The sequence below is a fragment of the Chlorocebus sabaeus genome, chromosome X (assembly GCF_047675955.1).
Source record: "Chlorocebus sabaeus isolate Y175 chromosome X, mChlSab1.0.hap1, whole genome shotgun sequence".
Lineage (NCBI taxonomy): Eukaryota > Metazoa > Chordata > Mammalia > Primates > Cercopithecidae > Chlorocebus > Chlorocebus sabaeus.
In genome coordinates, this window is record NC_132933.1 from 115,418,689 (window position 1) to 115,444,531 (window position 25,843).

At 36.8% G+C, this 25,843-nt stretch overlaps 1 protein-coding gene across 2 annotated transcripts in view; it reads right to left on the reverse strand.

Annotated features, from left to right (window-relative positions):
* The window catches only part of PRRG1 (proline rich and Gla domain 1), a 104,515-nt gene that overhangs the window by 27,580 nt on the left and 51,092 nt on the right, over positions 1–25,843 (reverse strand). For both annotated transcript variants that reach the window (XM_008019605.3, XM_073013815.1), the window contains exon 2: positions 19,939–19,989. In XM_008019605.3, coding sequence (XP_008017796.1) covers positions 19,939–19,948 — 10 coding nt within the window. In that variant the 5' untranslated portion in view covers positions 19,949–19,989. The remainder of the gene's footprint in view (positions 1–19,938; positions 19,990–25,843) is intronic.

Genomic DNA, 25,843 nt, shown 5'->3' on the forward strand with positions numbered 1-25,843 from the left:
TCAAATCCAGTCTCTAGATTATCAGTCTTTGTCCGTCTACCTAAAAATAAATAACACTTCAGTTGACCTAGTAATATAAACCCAGAGAGCTCTTATTTGTATGAAACGAATAGGTTTTAAAAAAAAAATTGAGAAGTTAAATTTGGCCATGATTCATTCTATGAAAATCCTAATAATAATTTTGTTCTAAACGTACTTGAGTTAAATACAGTGTGATGCTTTTTAACACATTCAACCTCATTTCACTGTCCTTTAGAAAAAGAAAATTTTTCTGCATGATTTACAGAGGCATTTCAATATAAACATTCAAAATACATTTATGAAACCATGTAAAATAATAAGATTATTTTATTTTAATAATAAAATATAAAAATAAAAAATAAGATTTTTTATTTTTAAATACAAATAGATTTTAAGTTCAATTTCAATTACATTTTTCTAAAAGATGTTGCTTGTTTGGAGAGACAAATATAATGCCACCAGAATTTCATCTCTGTTAATGCAAGAGATTAGAACATTTCCTAATTTATAGAATTCTGACATGAGAAAAGGCATATTACGGATCTTTCAAGATGCTAAAAAAAAGTCTACATTTTCTGAAAAACATTTTGAAGGAAATGAAAAACTTTAAAAGAGTTATGTGCTCTTTTAAAAATGACAATGACAGCCAGCAATGGAGTAAAGTTTTGCTTTGTTATAGAAATGAGTATTTTACTTTATAGAATATATGGACTTATTATTTAGGATTCTTTAAAGTATCCAAATCGATACCAGCTAGATGGCACTTATACCAGGGTGAAAACAGGCCTTCAATGAGTATTTCCTTCTGTACCTCAGAAAGGGTTGCCTTTATGACCCTTTATGAGGTACAGAAGGAAGGAAATTCAGAGAATAGATTATGATTATGGAATATGAATTCACAGATTCATAGAATATCATTAGAACAAACTTTAGAAAATACAAATTGTGGTAAGTGTAATGAAGGAAAGCAAAAGGTTACTGTTAAGTTGGAGAATAATAGTAAAATTTTCTAACCATGCTTCTTGCCTTTTAGCCACATCAGAATCCCTGAAGGACTATCACACAGACTGCTGGGTCCCACTCCAGAGTTTCTGATGCCATAGATCTGAGGTAGGGCTATAAAATTACATTTCTACTCAGTTCCCAGGAAATGCTGCTGCTGCTGCTGCTCCCATTACCACAGTTTGAGAATCACTATCCTAATGAGAGTTCCTTGGAAACATTCTGAGGAAGTATTTATGGAATGCTAGGGTTAACAAATTTAAAGAGATCTTTCACTGAATGACTTTTTAGGGTCCTTAATATATATTTAGTATAAACAGTCATGCATCACTTAACAATGTGGATCCATTCTGAGAAATACGTTAGGCTGTTTCATCATTGTGCAAACAGGACGGAGTGTATTGTCGCAAACCTAGATGGCATAGCCTACTAGTCACCTAGGCTATATGATATAGCCTGTTGGTCCTAGGCTATAAATCTATTTAGCTTGTAACTATACTGAATACTATAGGCAGTTATAACAATGGTAAGTATTTGCATATCTAAACATTGAAAATGTACAGGAAAAATATGATATAAAAGATAAAAAATGGTACTGTACAGGGCACTTACCATAAAAGGAGTTTGCAGGGCACTTAGCATAAATAGAGCTAACAGGATTGAAAGTTGGCCTGAGTGAGTGGTGAGCGAATGTGAAGGTCTAGGACATTACTGTACACTACTGTAGACTTTATCAACACTGTCCACTAAGGCTACATTAAATATATAAAAATATATTTCTTTAAAAAAATTTTTGGTTGGGAGCGGTGGCTCATGCCTGTCATCCCAGCACTTTGGGAGGCTGAGGTGGGAGGATTGCTTGAGCCCAGGAGTTCGAGACCAGCCTGGGCAACACAGTGAGACCTCATCTCAAAAAAATTAAAATTAAATTAAATTTAAAAATAAAATGAAATGAAAATAAAAAGAAGGAAAATGTTTTTCCTTCTTCAGTAATAAAGTAACCTTAGCTTCCTATAACGTTTTTACTTTATACTCTTTTTAAATTTTTAACTTTTTAACTCTTTAGTAAGAACACAACTTAAAACACATATTGTACAGCTGTACAAAAATATTTTATTTCTTCATATATATCCTTTTTCTATAAGCCTTTTTCCTATTTAAAAATTTTATTGTATTTTTTTACTTTTTAAACTTTTTTGTTAAAAATTAAGACACAAGCACACACATTAGCCTAGGCCTCCACAGGGTCAGGATCATCAGTATCACTGTCTTCCACATCCACATCTTATCCCACTTGAAGGTCTTCGGGGACAATAACATGCATGGAGCTGTCATCTGCTATTATAACAATGCTTTCTTCTGTACTACCTCCAGAAGAACTCGCTTGAAGCTATTTTATAGTTAATTTTTTTCATAAGTAGAAGGAGTTTACTCCAGAATGACAATAAATAGTAAATACATTATTAGCCAGCATCATAGTCATTTGTTATCATTTTCAAGTATTATATACAATATATAATTGTATGTACTATACTTTTGTATGACTAGCAGTGCAGTAGGTTTGTTTACTCCAGTATTGCCACATACATGTGAGTAATGTGTTATACTGTGATGCTATGATGTCAATAGTCAATAGAAACTTTTCAGCTCCTAATCTTATGGGACCATCATTGTATACGCGGTCTATTGTTGACTGAAACATCATTATACATGCATGTATTTGTAAGTCTCCTGAAACGGAACATGATACATGCATTTGTGATATTTGACTACAGTACCCTTTTCCAAGAGATATTTTACTGATTTAACAACTTCCTAGTCATTGGTCTTATTTATACCCTCTGAATTAACACGTAAGTCTCCTCCATATAACAGGCCAACTAATACATGAAGAAAGACAGTAAATGGTTTCCCGTGGGACTTCTCTTTTCCAAAATAAACATGTCTTGTTTCTTCATCTGTTTGCCATAGAAAATGGATTTGAGTCTGCATCATCTTCCTCTGAAAATACAGTGACCTATGCTGAGTGCAATACTTTGTGTTTGGTCTGACAAGTGCAAAACTGATCAGGATTATCGGCTTCCTTGTTTTAAAGACAATACATATGTTAATGTGGTCTAAGATATCCCTGGGTTTTGAATCAGTTTTTCTGAGGATAAATCAAACAATCAACATTAATGTATTTTGAACTTTTAAGAGAAGAAAGCTAAATGCTTCTAAGAGACAATTATTTTCTTATATGCTATCCAACTCAAAAAGGTGAGTCAAAGCAAGCCACTAACTCCAGTAACCGGAAAGCAGTCTAATTTAGAAGAATAAGCAATTGGAAGGTAATATAGCAGGACACAAAGCTTCTAATCCAAGTCTAATCAAATTACCAAGCATTCCATAATCATCTTCTATGTATTTCTTGTACTGGGCGGCAAGGTAATATAATACTGAGAACTCTACATGGATTCAGCTGGCAAGTAGATTCTATCTCACTTGCCAAATCCAGTCCATTAGAAGATATCACTTAAAGTAAGATTCTGACCTGTAGGAAAGATACTATTATAGATTAGTTATGTCTGCCACATATTAGGGAACAGGAAGTAGTGGCAGAGAATTTGCCAGTGCTCATCAAAGTATTTGGAAGCCTAATGGACCCTAAATGATGATACCAGAACTAAATTATTTTCTTTGTTGCCCATGACACAGCCCTCAGGAGATCCTGAGAACATGTGCCCCTAAAATTAGAATTTTTTAAAATGTGAAAACAAAATAAAGGAGAAAGTGGCAGCTTTGATCTCTAGGATGAAATCAGACTATCTCCTCTAAAAACATGGGGCAATTTCCAGGCTGCAAGGTCTTGCGTTAGGACATTTAACTAAAGCCATGATGTTTGAAACTAAAGTTGATCACTTCCTTAAATTGAGTGATCACTTCCTTAATTGCCTCTTTCTCCTTAAATTGTGTGAGTTAAATTACAGCTATCAGGAATCATGTGCATGCCTTAATGAAGGATTACATGATGTGACAAGTATACAGAATGTAAATGTGCCTTGAGAACACAATACTGGGGTGTTATTTAACACACGAAGGTTTCACATTAAAGGAAATAAAGAAAAACCTAAACTTTTTTTCTGCAGATTCAGTTAGGAAACACTCTTATTAAATATTTCAAATCCAAGGCATATTTACACATACATACACACAAAATAAGTATATTTATTCAAAAAATGTAACCACTTTTTCATAATTTCAAAATAAATAAGCTCTCATCCATGCTTTCTCTTTAAAAGAAAACAATAAAAATAAATGACATAAGTAGATGCAACAAGTCACAAAGATGAGTAGCAGATGACCTCTGCCCTCAAGGTTCTTCAGTGCAAGAGGTAACAGAGATATAATAAAAGAGATACACAAAGAGTTCTATTGTAAGACTGAACATGATGGATGTTCAAGGTCAAAAGGCAGGCATATTTCTGATGGGTGTGTGAGTTTGTAGTTTGGATGCCCTAATTTATTTATTTATTTACTTACTTATTTATTTATTTATTTATTTTTGAGACAGAGTTTCGCTCTGTAGCCCAGGCTAGAGTACAGTGATGCGATCTTGGCTCACTGCAACCTCTGCCTCCTGGGCTCAAGAGACCCTTCCACCTCAGTCTCCTGAGTAGCTAGGACTACAGGTGTGTGCCACCACACTCGACTTTTCTTTTCTTTTCTTTTTTTGGCATAGACGGGGTTCTTCCATGTTGCCCAGGCTGGTCTCAAACTCTGGGCTCAAGCCATCTTCCCACCTTGGCCTCCCAAAGTGCTGGGATTACAGGCATGAGCCACAGCAACTGGCCATAGGTGCCCTATTTTTGATATAAAACTATACACCAGCAACAGTAGCAAGAACATCAAGAACAGAGAATGAGGACTTTCTACAAATGAACCTAGCATTCCATATCTCTTCTTCAATGCAAGAGTCAGGGCCTATTGACCTATTGTGCAACCCTGGAGTTATTGAATTTCTCATGGGAACAAGGTTAGTCAGAAAAGGAATAAAGACATTATGGCATTGATTGGGGGAGCCTTGTGGTTGTTTTGAGTAATGAATTTAATCTTACTGATATCCCAAGCTTGTTAAGTAGTGTGCACTAGTTAGAAAAAGGGTTGTCAGAACAAATAGTTATGTGAAGAAAACAAAAACCTAAGTGTCACTTATTCATCTGTAAAACTGAAAAAATAGCACCAATCTCAAGTTATAAGTTATAAATAAGTGCTTTGCTCAGGGCTTGAAAAAGAACAAATTTACAATAAGTAGTAGTGTGACTCACTGTCACTACCATTGTGGCAGTTATTCCATGAAAGAAAAAAAAATTTATCAAGTTGATAATAAAAATACACTTAGAAAATATAGAATAAATAGGATTAACTTGCCGTGAGTCTGTCTCCTTAACTTCAGGAATGCCTGGGAGTTTGATCTCCTTGGTCAAGTCTGGTATGAAATGTAGTAGCTTTACAAAGTGCTATTTAATGTCTCAAATTCGCTTGGAGGCACACTGTAGTAGCTTGTCTGAACTATTTTTGGAAAACATATAGGCTGATTGCACCTGACTAATTGATTACATAGTCTAGTTTCAGCTACATGACCAGTGGGATATCAAACATCTTCTGTAAATGTGTGCCTTAGCTCCCAATACTAAGGTTATCTTGCACATATCTTGGTGGTTCACAATTAGAAGACAAATGTGTCCTGTGCAACTAAAAATGGCCTTGTCCGTGATCTCTCTCCTGCTGTACCATACTTTGAGTCATTATTAAAGCCTTACGAGAATATACCCCGTAGAATCTTATAAGTTCTTTCAGTTAACCAATGCTGTGTAGTTGCTACAATATACTTTTATGATTCATAAATATTTTGGGTATATCATGAGATTTTAAAATTTCAGAACTTCTTCTCAAGAAATGGTCGAGAAGTGGTCCTTATTATAAGAACTTGATACTTGTAACAAACTTGTGAGGAAACAGCCTTTGCCATAATGTATATGCTTGCTTTTATTAACTTCAACTTTGGTCAAATATATGTTGATAGCTTATCATCACTGAAATTTTAACAACAGACCACAAAGAAGCTCTTAGAAAGGATAGATTATGGAAGAAAAATTACATACATGACAGGTATGTATGTTTAGATAATCATAAGTAAACTATAACAAAATATGCTTTATTGAATTTTAGGTTGACAGTTTGGGTGGCTATTCAAGGTTTTACATAATCACTACAGATATGAATGACAGTAATACCTCATTTATGCAGAAATGCAAAAGTTGCTCAAATAAACCCATTCTCATGAACTTAGAAACAAGAGACAACCAAGGTCATGCATTACAACTCACCTGATGCTTTATCTACAGGGAAACCTCAACTTCTTACACTAACCAAAGGTCAGTTTCCTCTATGCATGTGCAGGAGCCTGGCTCCTGAGACTTCAAAGCCTCATTGCACATGAAAACTGGAAAGCAGAAGGGACAGGGTGGGCTGAACTAGATCAACATACTGAAAGCAAACAGAAGTGAAAGCTAATTAATCTGAAGGCAAGGGAGAAGACAGTCAGAAGGTTCTTTGGGGGTTAGAGTAGGATCTAAACCCCAGCACACTGACAGCTCTCAAGGCTATAGACATCAATGATTATGTTTATCATGGTGAATGTGAGTCACCAATAAAGGGCTATATGATGTTCAGGATAATGTTCAAGGAGGCAGTAAATTATATAATCTAATTTAGAACTATTTCTATAAAACTATGGTTTTTAAAAATATTTTAAATCATGTTTAAAAAGGTAAGCATCCGCAATCTGCAAAATATATTTGCTCAAATGGAAAATTTCTTCCCAGTGTTGTATAAATGTTGATGTACTAGAGACTAAATCTACAGAGTCCACAAACTAACCAGGAAGCTGATTCCTTTTCTGAATAAATCTCTAGTAATCTGGCTTAACTGTAAATTTCTCATACAAGACTGTAGAACATGCAAAGCTCTCTGCTTATTCAAGCCTTCTGTTTGTCACATGAAAGCTGCCTTTTGAGATATGTTGCTGAAGTCTAAGAGAGCCAATATCTATTAACCATTTTCACCAACCCTGTATTGAGGCAAGTGAAAGTATAGGATAAGGAAAAAGTGTGGTATGGTAAAAAGACCCTGAATTTGTAGTCAGGATATATGGATTCCTGTTGCAGCTCTGGCAGTAAACTGGCTCTCTGATACTACATTTGTTGCTTAATTTATCTGAGCGTGTTTCCTAATTGATGAAGCAAAGGTGTTGGATATGATTTCTTAAGTACTTTCAGTTGTAACCATCAAGCGTTCTAGGGCGGGCGCGGTGGCTCAAGCCTGTATTCCCAGCACTTTGGGAGGCCGAGACGGGCAGATCACAAGGTCAGGAGATCAAGACCGTTCTGGCTAATACGGTGAAACCCTGTCTCTACTAAAAAATACTAAAAAAAAAAAAAAAACAAAAAAACAAAAAAAAAAAACAAAAACCTAGCCGGGCGTGGTGGTGGGCGCCTGTAGTCCCAGCTACTCGGGAGGCTGAGGCAGGAGAATGGCGTAAACCCGGGAGGCGGAGCTTGCAGTGAGCCGAGATCCGGCCACTGCACTCCAGTCTTGGCGACAGAGCGAGACTCCGTCTCAAAAAAAAAAAAAAAAAAAAGAGTTCTATAATTGGAAAGAATTTCAGAAAGTGGGAGTAGTGTATTGGATCCAAATCCCTTTGGGATATTAATACACAATTATCCAGCCAAGCAATCACCATACCCCAAACCAACAATAGACAAACAGAGAAAATCAAAAAAGCACCCACCCCACCCAATCCTGTGCTTAGCTTTATTTTTAAAAAATCTTATGAAGTGTCAAACTCATAATTCTTTGTTTTCTTGCTTCTAAGTCATTTTGATACTATTATTCAGTTGCGCCTGCATATAATGCCTTCAAGCTTTTTTTTTTTTCCTGCTAAAATAAGTGTTAAATAGGTACTTCTTATCACAGACTGATGGAAACAACTTTTCCTAGGAAATCAAAGTCTCACACTCTGAAGTGACATTTCACTTACTAAAAAACAAAATTAGGCAAACTAAAAAGACACTATTTAAATCATCCTCCTATTTTTACTTAGGAAGGTGGCAATACATACAATGTCCCCATTTATTTCATCATTGTTAAACTATTTCTGGAAATTAAAAGTTAACTTTTCATAGCTGATATGTTTATAATAATTCAGAATTTATTGTATGGTGATGTCCATGTGCCCAACCAGTTTTGCAAACTTATAGTTTAGTATAGCATATAGTATATGTTTACACAGGAATGAGGGAACTGAAACCCATTCAAAAGCTCATATATTTAAAAAATAATTGGAAGTTGCAGGATTGAGCTAGTGGGAGTGGGAAGTCTAAGAGACTGAGAGGAAAAAAAATGATTATTAATATATTTAATACCTAAAATCTACCCCCTAAGGACCATATAGTAGTTATGATCATTACCTAAAACTTAAACAAATCTGTAGTACCAGAGGCATACAATGAAATACCAGATAACAGGTAGGTTTCCTGGAAAAAGTGTGGATAATATGCCAGAAATGGATTTCTATATGAGAGATGACAAAAGAGGTAATGTGTGTCTATAAAGTCAGTATTCTTTAAAAATAAAACAAATATGGTTCACACCAGAGTGACACTATCTCAGTATGGTATTCGTAAAAGCCAAATTTCAGGGCATACATTCAGATGTCTCTCACCTAATGATTTCATGCTTTGTAAGGAAAAAGGACATAGAGAGAAATGGCACAATATATTCTCCCACAGAGGAAGGCAAAAGGCAAAGTTTTCTTTGAAGGGGTTTTAAAATTTATAACTACTTCTTATCAAAAAGAATTCTTCATGAAATGGCAGATTACAGCAATCAAATTAATAGCAATTATGCAAACTGATTTAAAGGCATGGTATTCTAATACATATTTCTGAACCAAGAGCAATGCTTTGCCCACAAGAAACAAACAAATATGGAATTATTAGTCTAATTTGGCATGATTAAGCACACAATCAGGTGGAATCACCAAAACAGGAGAATTCCAAAGATAGCTAGTTCTACTCTTACTGGTGCCTCAATTGTACCAGCAGCAATATCAGTAGTCTTGATGTTTGCGGTTGTTACAACCATAAGATTTCCTTTCTAGTTTATGGACCCTATCTATACTGATTACATTCTATCTCATATAGAAGACTATGGCAATAGCTGTGACTAATAATCACCATTTAATAGAAAATAAAGACAGGTAGATAAAACTCATAAGATGAACTATAGTTTGTAGTGCATAATTTTATGTTGTAATGATTGCTTTACAACTCATCAGTATAGACTGTAGGATAGGTATTATATGTGATAGTTGTAATCTAGACTCTAGGAGTAGATAACTGTCCTAGTAGGAAACATATTACATTTAACCAAAAAGCCACATTTCAAAGGTAGCTACTACAAAAGCATTTGGCTATATTTCTCTCCAGCCCACAATAGAGCATAATGGATTTAAGAAATGGAGTTTCATTGATGAGTTTAGTGCTACTGTTAGTAAGCACTAACATGAATTTCACAAATGACTTTTCACTGGTGAAAGAAATGTTGTTTTTATGTGAATTTGCTCCAGAAATGACAGCAGCAGTCAAGGGTTTGCCTGAACACAGTATAAAAATCTAAAGCCTCTGCAGTTTGTACTCTTAGGAATGGTGGCCAAGACTTGATTCCTAAAAGGCCTCATGTTTAGCTGATGATGTGAAGGATTCTTGATTGCTTTAATCTAACTAGATGGGTTAGCTGAATACCATTGCTAGAATGGTGTCACATATGGCTTAGATGAACTTTTTATCTAAGATATTGTGGGAGATCCTAAATGAGGAAAGAAATAGGATTTCATAGAGTTTATATAATAAGTTATATGGCAGAACTGTGCCATCTCATTGATAAATGTCTGTGTATAGCAAAATTCGGCCTAAGACTTAGTTGTAACCTGGTAGTCAAATTGTGGGAAGCCTAGACCTCACATGCCTTTAACTATTGGCAGCTACTGACATTTGCCAAAAAGAATGTAGTAATTGTAAAAGCCAAATTGATTTTGATTATATTCAATAAACTCTTGCTATTGATTCTACATGTACATCAATCCCAAAAGAGGTGGTGGGCTAATGTGTAGAATTCTGGAATCTCATTTGTTTCCAAACTGGACTGTTAACCACCCATGAAATCAGCACATTTTTATTTAGGTTATTTTTTTGAGACAGAGTCTCACTCTGTCACCTAGGCTGGAGTGCAGGGGTGTGATCTCGGCTCACTGCAACCTCTGCCTCCTGGGTTCAAGCCATTCTCCTGCTTCAGCCTCCCGAGCAGCTGGGACTACTACAGGATGCACCACCGTGCCCGGGTAATTTTTGTATTTTCAGTAGAGACAGGGCTTCGCCATGTTGGCCAGGCTGGTCTCGAACTCCTGGCCTCTAGAGATCCACTCGCCTTGGCCTCCCAAAGTGCTGGGATTACAGGTGTGAGCCACCGCATCTGGCTGTGACACATTTTTAATTAATTCATTTATATATATATACGAGCTAGATGCTTTAAGAAGCCTCTGAACTCAATGCATACTGCATTGATATTGGATGAAGTACATGAAATTACAGTTTTTGAAGGCCAAAATCATGACTTCCAGCCATTTCACATGGTTCAACCTAATACGTTGAGTGTAAGTTCATATGGTTCAACCTAAAACAGGCCACATTGGAAACACTGGAAGAATTATATACTTCAAAACCATGAAATAGAGAGTGAATGATTTGTCACCATCAGAGAAGCACATAATAGTAGCTATTCCACTAGTTCTTCTATCACTTTCTTTCCTATCTGTTCACACATTAATACAGCCTCAAAATGTGGACGGTAATTAATGGTCATGAGTCGCAGATTTTCAGAACTGAAAGAGATCTGGTAGCTTTCCAAATTTTATTAGTCATAGGATCCTCTGCAAATCAACCTATCATGAAATAAAAACAGATAAAATACAACATAGTAGAGTTGTTCTGTCTGAAGGAGAGGTGTTATATACCAGGGGCACTTCCTTTTCCTCCCTTCCCTCATGGTGGCCCCTCGGGGGCCCCTTTAGAAGACCTGTGGCTTCACCAAACACATTGGAAACCACTGATCCATCTTAATCCCTTCATTTTACTGTCCAGAACACTACACTGAAATCTATAGGTTAAGTGACTTACCCAAAGCCACAGCTACTTGATGACAGGACTAGGACTATACCTTGGTCTCCAGAATCATACTCTGCTCTCCTTTAGACTCAACTTACTTCTATAAAAAACACCATTATATCGAGAGAATGAAAAGACAAACCACCCAGTGGGAGAAAACATTTGAAAAAGGTACATCTGATAAAGATTGCTATCCAAAATGTATAAAGAACTCTTAAAACAGTAAGAAAACAAGCATATAAAAATGGGCCAAAGATCTTAACAAACACCTCACCAAAGAAGATACGTGAATGGCAAATAAACATATGAAAATATGCTCCACAGCATATGGTCATGTGTTGCTTAACAGCAGGAAACATTATGAGAAATGCATCGTTAGGTGATTTTGTTGTTGTGCAAACATCATGGAGTGTACTTACACAAGCCTAGATGGCATAACCTACTATACACCTAAACACCTAGGCTATATGGTATAGTCTCATTGCTCCTAGGCTACAAAACTGTATGGCATGTGACTGTACTGAATACTATAAGCAACTTACTGAATACTGTGAATACTGTAAGTAACATAATGTAAGTATTTGTGTATCTAAACATATCTAAACATAGGAAAGGTACAGTAAAAATATGGTATATAATCTTATGGGACCACCTTCATATATGTGGTCTGTCATTGAAGAAAACATCATTATGCAGCTCATGGCTATATATCATCAGGGAATTGCAAGTTAAAACAAGAAGACACCACTACACACCTATTTAACTGGCCAAAATCTAGAACACTGACAACATCAAATGCTGTCAAGGACATGGAGCAATAGGAACTCTCTTTCATTGCTGGTGGGAATGTAAAATAGTACAGTCACTTTAGAAGATGGTTTCATGGTTTCTTACAAAACTAAACATACTCTTACCATATGATACAGCAATTGTACTCCTTGATATTTACCCCCAAACAGTTGAGAATTTACAAGCATCAAATCATGGAAAGACATGAAGGAATCCTAAATGCATAATACCAAGTGAAAGAAGCCAATCTGAGAAGGCTTCTTTCTCTTCAATCTGAGAAGGCAAAATTACAGAGATAATAAAAAGATCAGTGATGGCCAGGCATGGAGGGGGAGTGGGCAGGAGGCATGAATAGGTGGCGCACAGAGGATTTGTTTTTAGGGCAGAGAAACTACTCTGTAGGTACATGTCATTCTTTACGCATTTACCCGAACTCATAGAATATACAACACCAAGAGTGAACCCTAATGTAAATTATGGACTTTGGGTGATAATGACATGTCTATGTAGTTTCATTGATTGTAACAAATGTACCTCTCTGGTAAGGGAAGTTGATAATGGGAAGGGATTAAGTGACTGCTTAATGGGAATAGGATCTCTTTTGGAAGTGACGAAAATGTTTTGTAACTAGAAGGTTGCACAGCAACCTTTAGTACATTTTGTAACTATTTTCCTTACAGCACAGCAACCTTCTGGTTACAAAATGTACTAAATGCCACTGAATTATACACTTTAAAATAGTCAAGTCTATGTTATATAAATTTTGCCTCCATTAAAAAAAAAATCAATAGTGCTAAAGTTGAGAAACCTTTCTAAACTTATGTGCCAAAGGTTATTTTCTTCTTTAATAAGTAAATGGCAGAGAGGATTGCATCAAACACAAAAAGCATCAAGCACTATAATGAGTTTTTAAAAAGTAGCCTGACTCTCAGTTCTTTTCTTTTCTAGTGAGAAAAACTTGCCAAGAAAAAATTATGGCAGTTGTCAGCCACAAGCAGATCCATATTACTGTTATAAAATTCTGAAGATAAGAATTTATAATAAATGATTGACATCATCTAAACTAAAGAGGCCTGAATATGTCACCATAATAAAGAGACTCTCAAATCTAATACAGGCAGAAAAATGAAATAATTAATTGACTTTAAGTGGATACCTTCACTTGAACCATAAACCAGGGGAGGTCCCAAATAAAATTAGGCACTTCATTATAAGACAGTTACTTTACAAGGCTTGTCAGTTTGAAGGTTCATTCCCTATTCGACAACATAGAGCTGTACACTCAGTTAAAATTTAGAATTGGCTTCAACTTAACAATAGTTCAGCAGTGAATCAAATAACTTACGTATTTACTGTGGTGGCTGTAAACCATTTTCCCTTCCACTAAGTCTTGACAACTAGGGGGATATGTTTGAGTTCCTTGGGATAAAGGAGCCCAGCACATGCAATGACCCAGAGGAATTATGCAGCTATGTTGTAATAGGAAACAAAGACTAACTGGCAACACTACCACTGTTTTGCTATAGCACAACCATAAAAATTCATTTATGCTAAGACATTAAGGTCATGTTACTATTAAGTACAGAAAATGAAAATGGAAACTGACTTTTCATATTAAGATTTTATAGACCTACAATTTTCTTCCAAGCTAGGTAGGTAAGACCTATTTCCAAAGACTAAATACTGGAAGAGGAAAAACAGAAAAAAAAAAATGCTAAGTTATCTTCATATTTTATTTCGGATTATCCTCCACAAATAAGACCTGCCTGATTGCAATCATTAAGCTATTCCAGATAATGTTTTGTATATAACAAAGCAAAATTATTTTGAAAATTCATGGCTAAGTATTATTCCTATTTTGTGGAAGATGTGTACAAGCAGCTAGCTCATGGTTTGCTATTATCAAGACAACATGACGAACTTCTCCCAGAAGCTCTGTTTTTAAGGTAGATAGTGAAAATAACCATTAATAACTTCATATGAGGCTAGCCAGATACCACAAATTGCTTCCACAGCACTTAGAAGATTCAGTAATAGAAATGTGTGCTAAGATAGAAAAAAATTCAGATGGAAAGTAGCTATATCTTTAAAACATAAATTCTACCGAAACACTGTAAAAAAACAATAATCACAAAATTTTTAAAGCAAGAAAACTGAAAAATATTCATTGTAAATAAAGAGAAGACTTACTGGGAGTACTGGGCCTTTTACCATTTTATCATGAATATACCAGCTGGTCAGAGGAGAAATGAAAAGGTAAAATATAGTTTCAATTACCATCTGAAGATGATTAAAGATAAATACCCTAGAACAGTCATCTGGTATCCATTGGGGATTGGTTCCAGGATTTCCACGGATACCAAAATGCTCAAGTCCCTTATATAAAATGGCACAGTAGTTGCATATAACCTATGCATATCCTTCTGTACACTGTAAATCATCTCTAGATTACTTATAAAACCTAATACAATGTAAATGCTATGAAAAGTTGTTATACCATATTGTTTTATTTGCATTTTATTGTTGTATTCTTATTTTTTTGTTTTTTTCTCAAATAACTTCAATCCACGGTTGGTTGAATCTATAAATGTGGAACCCACAGATATGGAGGCCTGATTATATTATAATATTTTGTGAGCCTATATATACACATTTGTAAAATCCTCACATTCTCTTTGTAAAAATGTTCTCCACTAGAATTTTACATATAGTTTTATTTATATATGCTGTTCATTTTTGAACCAGTATCTCATCTTGTCATCTCATGCTATTCTGGTGTTCCATGATGCATTATATTCCTTGTGTCTACGAAAACCACAAAGATAAAAACTCATCAGTCAAACGGGTGAGTTTCACATAGGCCAGGTAAGCAGAAAAAGACCCTTTACTTTAGGCACCTTCCCTTGTGGACTGTGTAGCACAAGCTTCTGAACTGAATGGTTTTGTTACCTACTATGGTCACTGCCAATCAGTGTGGCTGCCTTTTGAATTACCGTAGACATGGACCACTGCTGCTCAGAGGATTTTCATCTTTGAGGCATTCCACCATCTGATACACATGTATTTTAGCTGTTACCCTAAATGTTGATGAACAATGAGCCATTTCCCTTTGCCTTTCTGTCCAGTCCCTCATGATATGTGAACACTGCAGATATTAAAAAATAATTTCTTCTATACCTCTCACAGCAACAGATAGCTCTTAAGTTTTTAATTGACTTACACACTATTGATGATTAAGATATTCAGAATATGGTTTATTGGAAGAAAAAAACTGGATGTGACATAAGAAGACCTAGATTTGCATTTTGGCTCTCCATTAGTAGTCTGTGGATTACAGATAAGACTTTTTCTTATGAGCCTCAGTTTTATAACACATAAAATGAGGATAATAATTCCTACTTACATCATAGGGTTGCCTTGCAACTCAAGATAATGTAGAGGGAATATCTGTGAGTTATAAAGTGCTCTACAGAAATGTGTTAATATCAGAATAATTACAGATTCTTAAGAGTCCCAAAGACTAAGCCCTGTTTAAGAATTCATACATAGTAGGCCGGGCGCGGTGGCTCAAGCCTGTAATCCCAGCACTTTGGGAGGCCGAGTCGGGCGGATCACGAGGTCAGGAGATCGAGACCGTCCTGGCTAATCCGGTGAAACCCCGTCTCTACCAAAAAATACAAAACACTAGCCAGGCGAGGTGGCGGGCGCCTGTAGTCCCAGCTACTCGGGAGGCTGAGGCAGGAGAATGGCGTAAACCCAGGAGGCGGAGCTTGCAGTGAGCTGAGATCCGGCCACTGCACTCCAGCCTGGGCGACAGAGCGAGACTCAGTCTCCAAAAAAAAAAAAAAAGAATTCATACATAGTAAATGGAATTTCAGTGTCACACACAATGGACACTGGTAGTAGTAGGCTAATTAAAAAATTAAATATACAAGGCTGTTCTCATCTTCCCCACCTCAAGATTTAAATTTTATTTATAATCCTTCATGTCACATAAACGAATGATTCTTCTAACACATATGTACAAATAACTTCTTCATCTAGTATCAAAGAATGCTAAAAGAAATTCACCTTAGTTTTAATTTCTCACCTAAACTGTACAGTTACCCAACCGTGTTTTTTGTTTTCATGCATCCTTAATTTATGTAATGAGGCTAGTGCCATATCTTTGCAATATTTTTCCTCTGTGTCCCTCTGCATGATACATTGGGCTACGTTTGTGAGAATCTTTGCCAAATGCAGGGAAAATTTCATTGTACAGTGCCAGAAAAGAGAAAAATGAGCATACAGTAGCATCTTTTTCTCCCCAATAACAGTGTCAGCAATTAACAAACGTAATCAGGCAAACTAAGCAAAGCTTAGAGAGTAAAGGATAGAGTCTCTTTGAGATTCAGGATATTACAAATGCTTTCAAAGTGGTCAACACAGTGAAAATGCTATCACAAGCTTCTGTATTTGTAAAAGCAGCATTCTTTGAAGCACTTCCCTTATCTCATCACCAGCTTGGAAACATGCCTATCTTTGCAGATTACATTACCACGCCCTGTTCTTTAGCAAGAACTACAGTTGACTCTTGAACAACACATATTTGAACTGCACAGGTTAATTTATATGCAAATTTTCTGCAGTCTCTGCCACTCCTAAGACATTAAGACCAATTCCTCTTCTTCCTCCACTGATTCCATGTGAAGATGACAAAAAGGAAGACCTTTATGATGATCTACTTCCACTTAATAGTAAATACATTTTCTCTTCCTTATGATTTTCTTAATAATATTTTCTATTCTCTAGTGTATTTTATAAGAATACTGTATGTAATACACATAGCATATAAAGTACGTGTTAATTGTTTATGTTATTGGTAAGGCTTTCAGTCAACAGTAGGCTAGTAGTAGTTAAGTTTTGGAGGCATCAAAAATTATACATGAATTTTTGATTACGCAACAGAGTCAGCATCCCTAGCCCCCACATTGTTCAAAGGTCAACTATATATTAATTGCCTGACCATTTGAACAAAAAGTTGCTGAGACATCTTCTAAACTAAGCACCTAATAGTCCCTTTGCTAGTGACCTGATGAGCAGTCTAAAAATGAATAGAGGAAATGAGAAAGAATGGGTTTCCCTGTCTCAGTGCAGCTCTCTTCCTCTATATGGCTATGGCAGTATCCAACAACCACAGCATTCTCCAAATCCACTTGAAGCTTTTGGGATTGGGTGAGGACCAAACATGATGTGCTAATGTTATAGGAGTTACTAAGAAATTATTTTAGGCAGATAGATAGGAAAAGGGGTCCTTGGGAAGTTTTTCTTTCTTTTAAAGCAGCTCCAGAAATGTTTCTTGTCTAGCAGGAAAGCTAGACAAGAAACGTTTGGGCCAGCAAGCTTTGATATGCAAATGCAGGCCATTGGAAACTGGGTCCACACAAACATGGCCATTCCCACCATCTTCTTCCCCTTGCCCCAACATGTTCCTGGCAACATGGCCGTCCCCACATATCCCCACGTGTGTAGAACATCACGGCACCCTACATTTGCACATTAAAAAGCTAGGGTGGGAGGGCCAGTTTTCTCACAGGCTATGTGAATGACATACCTGGTCAAACCAATCCCCTGAGCCCTATGCAAATCAGACACTGCCTCCTCCAGTCTCCTCATATAACTGGCTGTTTTCCACCACACTCCAGGTTTCCTCTCTCAGCTGGGAGCCCCTCTCCCTCTGTCTCTGTAGGCGGAAGCTTCTTCCTTCTTTGTTGCCTATTAAACTCTCCACTACTTAAAACCACTCCATGTGTATCTGTGTCGTTTTATCTAACTCGGCGTGAGACTAAGGACCCTGGAGTTTCCCCAGCCATTGGAACTGTATCACTACTCTGGAAGCTTCCACTGACAGCTGATTTGCGGGCAGGCCGTGGCACAGATTAGTCCCAGAATTCTGAATAGTGTTTAAAAATTTTATTTAGTTTTAAAAATTCCAAACCATCAGAGATTGCCATCTTTTGTGAAGATTTGGAAAGAACCAGAATAGCTAGGCCTAATCAATTTCCAAGGGAAGCTCTGGAGAAAACAGGAACAAAAGCTGATTCAGCAAGATTCACGAAGCTATTTTCCATGATTGATCCATAATCCTTGGAGCTTCCTACCAGGGCCCATACAAGGGTGGGGCAAGCAAAATGCAACAGAAGGAGGAACTCTCAGTTGCTTATATGACTCAAGTCCCAGTCATGCTGCCTACAGAAGCATCTGGTCAAATAACTTCATTTTTACCCATTAAAAAAACAATGAAGATATAGTTAGTCAGTAAGGACAGTAATGGGCAGATACCACTGCTGTATTCCATTACACTTTAGAACTCTCAAAACACTTTTACATGTATTATCACATTATGCCAACCACAACTTTCTGAGGCTAGAAGTGCAGAATGTATTAATCCCACGTCAGGGATAAACAAACAAGTTTAAGGAGTTTCTAGGATTTGATCAAGGTAGTAGAGGTAGAGCTTGAATTCAGGTCTTTTGTATCCAGTATTCTTCTCACTATACTATACCACACCACACACCAAATCTTCCTCTGAGGTCCTTCATAGCATTCTAATTTTATGATTGTGAAAATTAATAAAATTTAAAAGCTGTTGGAACCCCCCAAAACACTTTAAGCCTTGTGAGAGATGTGACTGTGGTTTCAGTCACATAACATATTTTGCAATTCTGCTTCTTAGGTTATAGTTTAACACTCTTCCTCATTGCTGTTGTTTTGTAAATGAATAGCAAAGACCAGAGGCCAGACCTCCCCCTTTCAGTCACTGATCTTTGCTACTCTTCCTTTATTATCCTGTACCTAACTCAGACCAGATGGTGCCCCAAACAGAGACCCCATGACAATCACATCTTCATTGTGGAATGTTAAAAATACCTTTCCTGAAAGAAAAGGACCACCTGGATCAATCAGGTCATTGTAACTATGCAGTAAGCCTTACATAGAAAGATGTTAAAATTCTGTTAAAATATCCTAAACTTTGTCTATTCAAGTGATCCCCAAACTTCTACAACTGGAAACAATGATTTCCATTCTTTGGAATCAGTGCTTTCCAGATGAGTCCGTCCTCAACCTTTGCACTCGAATAAACTCTTCAAACTAGATTCTGACCCTTTTGATTATTTTAGGTTGCCATGATATACATTAATTAGAATTATTTATGAAGTCCCTCTGGTGGCTGCTTAATATTAACAAGGAAATGAACTTAAATTTATCTGTTGTCCACTGCCCATAAGCAGCCTTATGAGAAGGCAAAAATAAACAAAAGGAATTCATCTAATGGTTCGTAATGCTGGGCTTTTTTAAAAAAAAAAAATTGCAGATCAGCCTCACAGATGATTATTTTTACTACTTTCATTGGCTGCATAGTAGACTCTTTATTTTATGTTACTAGCATGAAAACAGAAAACAGAAAAAAGCTGTAAAGAAGCTGGGTTTTGGGAAAGTCTATATATAGAGTATATCTATATATACACTATATATTATAGTATATATATCTATATATATACACTAATACATATATACACAGTATATATTAGTATTATATACTATATATACTAATATATACTTTGTATATATAGTATATATATATTGATCCATCTCTCCCTGTACTGGGAGGTCTCTACAAAAGAAGAAAATCAAAGATCCAGAGAACAAATGTGGTTGATGGTCTTTCTCTGCAAAGCCCTGCTTCAGACAAAAACTTTTTAACACTAACAAGAAATACAATTTAGGTGTCCACAAATATACTATGAGTTAGAAATTTAATTTCCTGACTATAATAGCTACAGAGATAGTCTAAATTACTTAAAAGGGAAGAGAAACTTACCCCTCCCCATGTTTTCTTGTGGTTTCTGGCAGGTCCCTGGATGACGATTCCCTGTACAAAACAGAGCACATACACACAGTCAGATTGCCAGAGGCTGAGTGGTTACATCAGATAAGCTCCAGTACAGCTGATGTGGTCAATGTGAGCATTTCATTTCAGTACATTCCAATCTTTCTCCCTTACATAAATGTTTTCTCCCTCACAAACAGATAATCTAACCTCAGAGGACAGAAGCACAATATTCTGGAAGCAGGGGCTCTATATCAACTAACTATGACCTTCTTTATCTGGTACTAGTTTCTGTCCGTGCCAAGTAACAATCCCCAAATTGGTCACACACTTATCTCTTCAGAAAACAGCAATATCAACACAAATGGCAGACAAAAATCCCAAAAGGCCCAATGCTAATAACCAGGCCAGCAAGTTACTAGCTCTCCTGTCTCTGGCTTCCCTTCAATATCATTCTGTGACAAATTCAATAGCCTTTATAGCGTAACATTTTCCCAAATGGTGTAAAACAACAGCATCCCTAATCAAATTAGCCCTGAGGCAAAGCAGCCCACAGAGTTATTTCCAATAAACAGTATGAATCAATGACCATAAACTACTGACAACAGAAACTTTGGAGAAACAAAAAACATACACTGCAATTACAGAGAAAGGGTGTACACAGGGGAACAGAAATTGTTTCCAAAAGATGGGAAAAAAAAACCCTCATACATACACAGAAACCAATTCATATCATAATGCTTCATATTCTCACAGGGTTCAATCATAGAGCTATCATGCATTTATTATTCACTTATCATGTTCCCAATATGAAACTAAGCACCTGAAAGGTAAAGCTATAAGACATAAACTATCAGTCCATTAAGGAATCTATAACCTACTTGAAGTTAAGCAGAGACCATTGAGGAATAAATATTAGACTGACACCTGATAACCAACTGTGTGACACCTGATCAATCATTTTCTATCGTAAATTCTTTGCAAAAGGAGGAGGCTCAACTATATGAGTTTTCCCAAATTATTCTCCACAGTGTCAGGCCTCTGAGCCCAAGCCAAGCCATCGCATCCCCTGTGACTTGCACGCATCCCCTGTGACTTGCACATATACACCCAGATGGCCTGAAGTAACTGAAGAATCACAAAAGAAGTGAAAAGGCCCTGCCCCGCCTTAACTGATGACATTCCACCACAAAAGAAGTGAAAATGGCCTGTTCCTGCCTTAAGTGATGACATTACCTTGTGAAAGTCCTTTTCCTGGCTCATCCTGGCTCAAAAAGCTCCCCCACTGAGCACCTTGTGACCCCCACTCCTGCCCGCCAGAGAACAACCCCCCTTTGACTGTAATTTTCCTTTACCTACCCAAATCCTATAAAATGGCCCCCCCCTTATCTCCCTTCCCTGACTCTCTTTTCGGACTCAGCCCACCTGCACCCAGGAGATTAAAAAGCTTTATTGCTCACACAAAGCCTGTTTGGTGGTCGCTTCACATGGACACACATGACACACAGTATGTTAAAAAGTGTGTTATTCAAAACAGGGCTCTCTGATCTGGTAATAGGGCAGAAACTAGTCCCAGATAAAGAAGGTCATAGTAAGTTGAAATAGAGCCCATGCTTCCAATGTAGGAAATATTGACTTAATTTAATCAGGTTTCTTTATTATAAGACTTTTCAGAGCCTTTAAAATGCTACTGAGCAATGGGACAGAAGTACAGTCTCAAAGTATTTAGCTATATAGTCCTTTCTGTAAGCAACGGGCATTTCTCAGGAGTCTTGTTCTTTGGCGCTCATTTTAGAAAACTGGACAAGATAACTGCTAAAGTTTCTTGCAGCTCTGAAATTGTTATTTTCTAACAACGCATTAATCATATGGAACAAAATTAGCATAAAGTGAATCAAGAAAGATGTCAAGGGGGCTGGATTCTCAGATAATTTTGGAGTTGAAAGGAACTTTAGAAATCATCTAATGACTTCTCATCAACACATCTTTTTTGAAAGCAGCAGACAGCCCTCAAAAAATTTTATGTGGACCACCAATATATAAAAAATGGGTTAGGGTGGAACTCTTCAGGCAGAATTGGTGTGGTGGGTTGTAGTCTCATCCATTGAGATTTTTTTCTGGAGGTGACCTGGACATACCTCATCAGAAACCTAGCATTATAGGAAGCACAATTTGAAATCCAGTGATTCCTGACCCTTCAGATAAAGCTAGTCTGGGAAACCTTTAGGGAAGTGTTAGAACTCATACCTTTTTACAGGAAGGTTCTCACCCTTCCCAAGTATCATCTCAACTTTAACCGTAACCCATTCAAATCACATAAATGAAATAATCATTATGTCAACATAACTATAAAACCATCCTTACTCCATCCTTACTCCAGGAAATACCAAAAGAAAGTTAATATACTAAAATGTAATCCATGTACAAATGAGAAGTCATGAAAGAGTTAAGCAGGGCAGTGATATAGCTAAATTGGGATTTTAAGAAGACACTTCTGGCAGCAGTAGGGAAAGGAGATTTGAGGTATGAGAGTGGCTTGACCAGGGACGGTGATATCAGAGATGCTAGGTAAATCTGGCAGGACTTCTCGTATTTTATTTCTTGTTTATTCTTTAATATTTAATAAAGTCTTTTAGAAAAGAATCAAGCCTATTTCAGTTGTGTTAGGAGAAACCACAAAGGAAAGGGCTGTCAGGCCTGGGCCAGGATTTTCAAAGAGGAATTGCCGCTCCAGAGGTCAGCATGGTGGAAACAACAAGCATCATTGGAGGCAGCTATCTTCCAGGGGAAGATAAAACCAAGGAGGCAAAGATCAATACTACATGTCAGCCACCTCATCTAGCGTTTCAGTAATAAACCTCCAAAGATCAGCATCTTATTTTAAATAGACAATTTTCTTACAGCGATAAAAGGCTCAAGGCCTATTACCCATATCACCTCAAACCGCAAACTCCCCCAGGCCCAGGTTACCTCCTTGCTTCTTCTGATGTCATGATCTTTCCATTCTGATCCTCTGCTGTTCTAGTCTCTGGTCTCTTCTTTCAGATAGTGTGTGTGTGTGTGTTAGTTTTTAATACTTCTCTAAGCAGCAGTATTTATTTATCTTGATTCTCAGTCAAGTCCCCATCCCAAACTAAATGTTACTTCTAAAATAACGGCAATACACTTAAAAACAACAATAATAACAAAGTAGTTTTTAGCCAGACATTAGAAAATCAAATAATCTTTGTTCCATGGATTAACCCACCCTGGCATTACACGCCCTCTACAACCAGATTCCACTTTCCTTAATAGCTGTACTACACTCCAGCCAAACCAGCCTCTACTCATCCCTTAAATATGTTTTGAACTGGTCCAACTCTTTGCCTCTACTCTTTTCCTCCGTATTATCTACTACAAAAATTCCATTCATCCTTCAATATCAATAGTGATACTTTCCCTCATTACCTGAGTAGAAAGTAATTTCTTTTTCCTTTGAACTCTCATAATGCTACCTCATCCAGATGTTAATATCTTATAGTGTCTATCAGACTAATTCTCAAAGGGTAAGCAATTTGTCATCAACACCTGTATCTAGCCTGTGCAAGGCACTAGATCATTCCCAAAGAGGATTCTAGTGGTGCACACAAACCAGACTTAGGGGAAGTTCATTTGTGCTTAAGTTTCCCTTAGTATAAATGAGTGCTTCAAACTGCAGTAATTCACATACCACCTTAATCAATTTGATGAGTTGTGCTTAATGTATCTGTTGTGTACAGTTACTTAATGTTTCTTTCCATTAAGTTACTTTTTAACTTCAGTATCCACTTTAGCGCTGTCCTATAAAATACTACGCAAAAACATGGGTTTGTCGTGTTCTATATTTTCTAATGTATATAAAATACATAACTCTTAAGGTTATAGAAATGTTTCCAGGTCATACCTAGATACTCAAAGCATATCACAAGTGGTACATTTTGTGGAAGACTGTTCTTTCCTGTCTTCAGTCAATCCAAAAATATTTGGTGAGTGTCTTTTATTTGCCATATGCTATTTTATTCTTCAGAGTAGTGGTTCTCAAATGGAGGCAATTTTCCCCCGAGGGGGCATTTATCAATGTCTAGAGGTATTTTTGTTTGTCACAACTGGAGACGGGTGCTGCTGACATCTAGTAGGTTGGGGCCAGGAACTACTAAACATCCTACAAATGCATGGAACAGTCCCCTACAAAAAAAGAATTAACCAGTCCAAAATGTCAATAGTGTCAAAGTTAAAAAACCCTGCCTTAGAGAAAAAATTGGCAAACAAGAGAGACAAATTCTCTGTTTTTTTTTTTTTTTTTTTTTTTTTTTTTTTTGAGTTTACAATTCAGTAACAATGTTATACATGATACTCTCTTTCAGTATTGTATTAGTCTCTTCTCACGTTGCTGATAAAGACATACCTGAGACTGGGAAATTTACAAAAGAGGTTTAACGGACTTATGGTTGCATGTGACTGGGGAAGCCTCACAATCATGGCAGAAGGCAAGGAGGAGCAAGTCACGTGTTACATGGATGGCAGCAGGCAAAAAGAGAAAGCTTGTGTAGGGAAACTCTCCATTATAAAACCATCAGATCTCATGAGACTTACTCTCTATCACAAGAACAGCACGAGAAAGACCTGCCCTCCATGATTCAATTACCTCCCACTGCGTCCCTCCCATGACACATGGGAATTCAAGATGAGATTTGGGTGGGGACACAGCCAAACCATATCAAGTATATATGCAAGTAAGAGTCAACAATCTACAGTTTTCAGGATTTCTTCTCTGTGTGCATTTCTTGTACATGGAAGTCATATTGGCACTGAACAGATTTCCAGTACCACAGCTTTAAAAATTGTAAGTGAAGACTTTATTGATCTTTATACTGTTCATACAGTTTAGAAATGACAACTTAACAATGCAGAAATGCAGCATTCAGTACAGTACTTAGGTAGAGAAAGCTAATATCCACATTATTAGGACCCTAGCATCACTAAAACTGTCAAAGAACTACATACAGAAGTATGCATCCCCAAATACAGGCTGAAGATTGCAAAGTGGACACTATGTTTTAGATGGAGATCCAGACTGACTTTATATCAATGTCCTGGGAGCTGCTATCATTTCAGTTCAGAAAACACCAAACAAAATACCACTGTATAATATACAGTTGTTTGAATGTTGATTGAATAATTACTATGTTATAATATACTAGGGAAAATGTTAGGTTCTTTTATATATTACTTATCTTATTAGACACTAAAATTTCCTTAATTTGGGACAATAATAGAATCTGTATCATATTTTATCTACCTTTTGGAAAGTATATCTTTTTTGAGAACCATATCAGGTTTGTTTCCTATTGATTTTTCAATCTGAATTTTTTTTACTATAGTCTTCCTTAATTGTATATATTTAAGGTGCATAACTTGATGTTTTCATATACTTATCTTTTTTTTTTTTTTTTTTTTTTTTTGAGATGGAGTCTCACTGTGTACCTGGGCTGGAGTGCAGTGGTGCAATCTCAACTCACTACAACCTCCGCCTCCCGGGTTCAAGCGATTCTCCTGCCTCAGCCTCCTGAGTAGCTGGGATTATATGCACCCATCTCTACACCCAGCTATTTTTTTGCATTTTTAGTAGAGACAGGGGTTTCACCATGTTGGACAGGCTGGTCTCGACCTCCTGACCTCGTGATTCGCCCGCCTTGGCCTCCCAAAGTGCTGGGATTACAGGAGTCAGCCACTGTGCCCAGCCTTGATATACTTATCTTAATAGACACGTACAAGCATGACCTTTTAAATAATGACATGTTATATACATCCCAACAAAGAGTTCCAACAACAGGTAAGAGCATGGGCTTTGCTATCATACGTATGTGGGCTTGAGGCC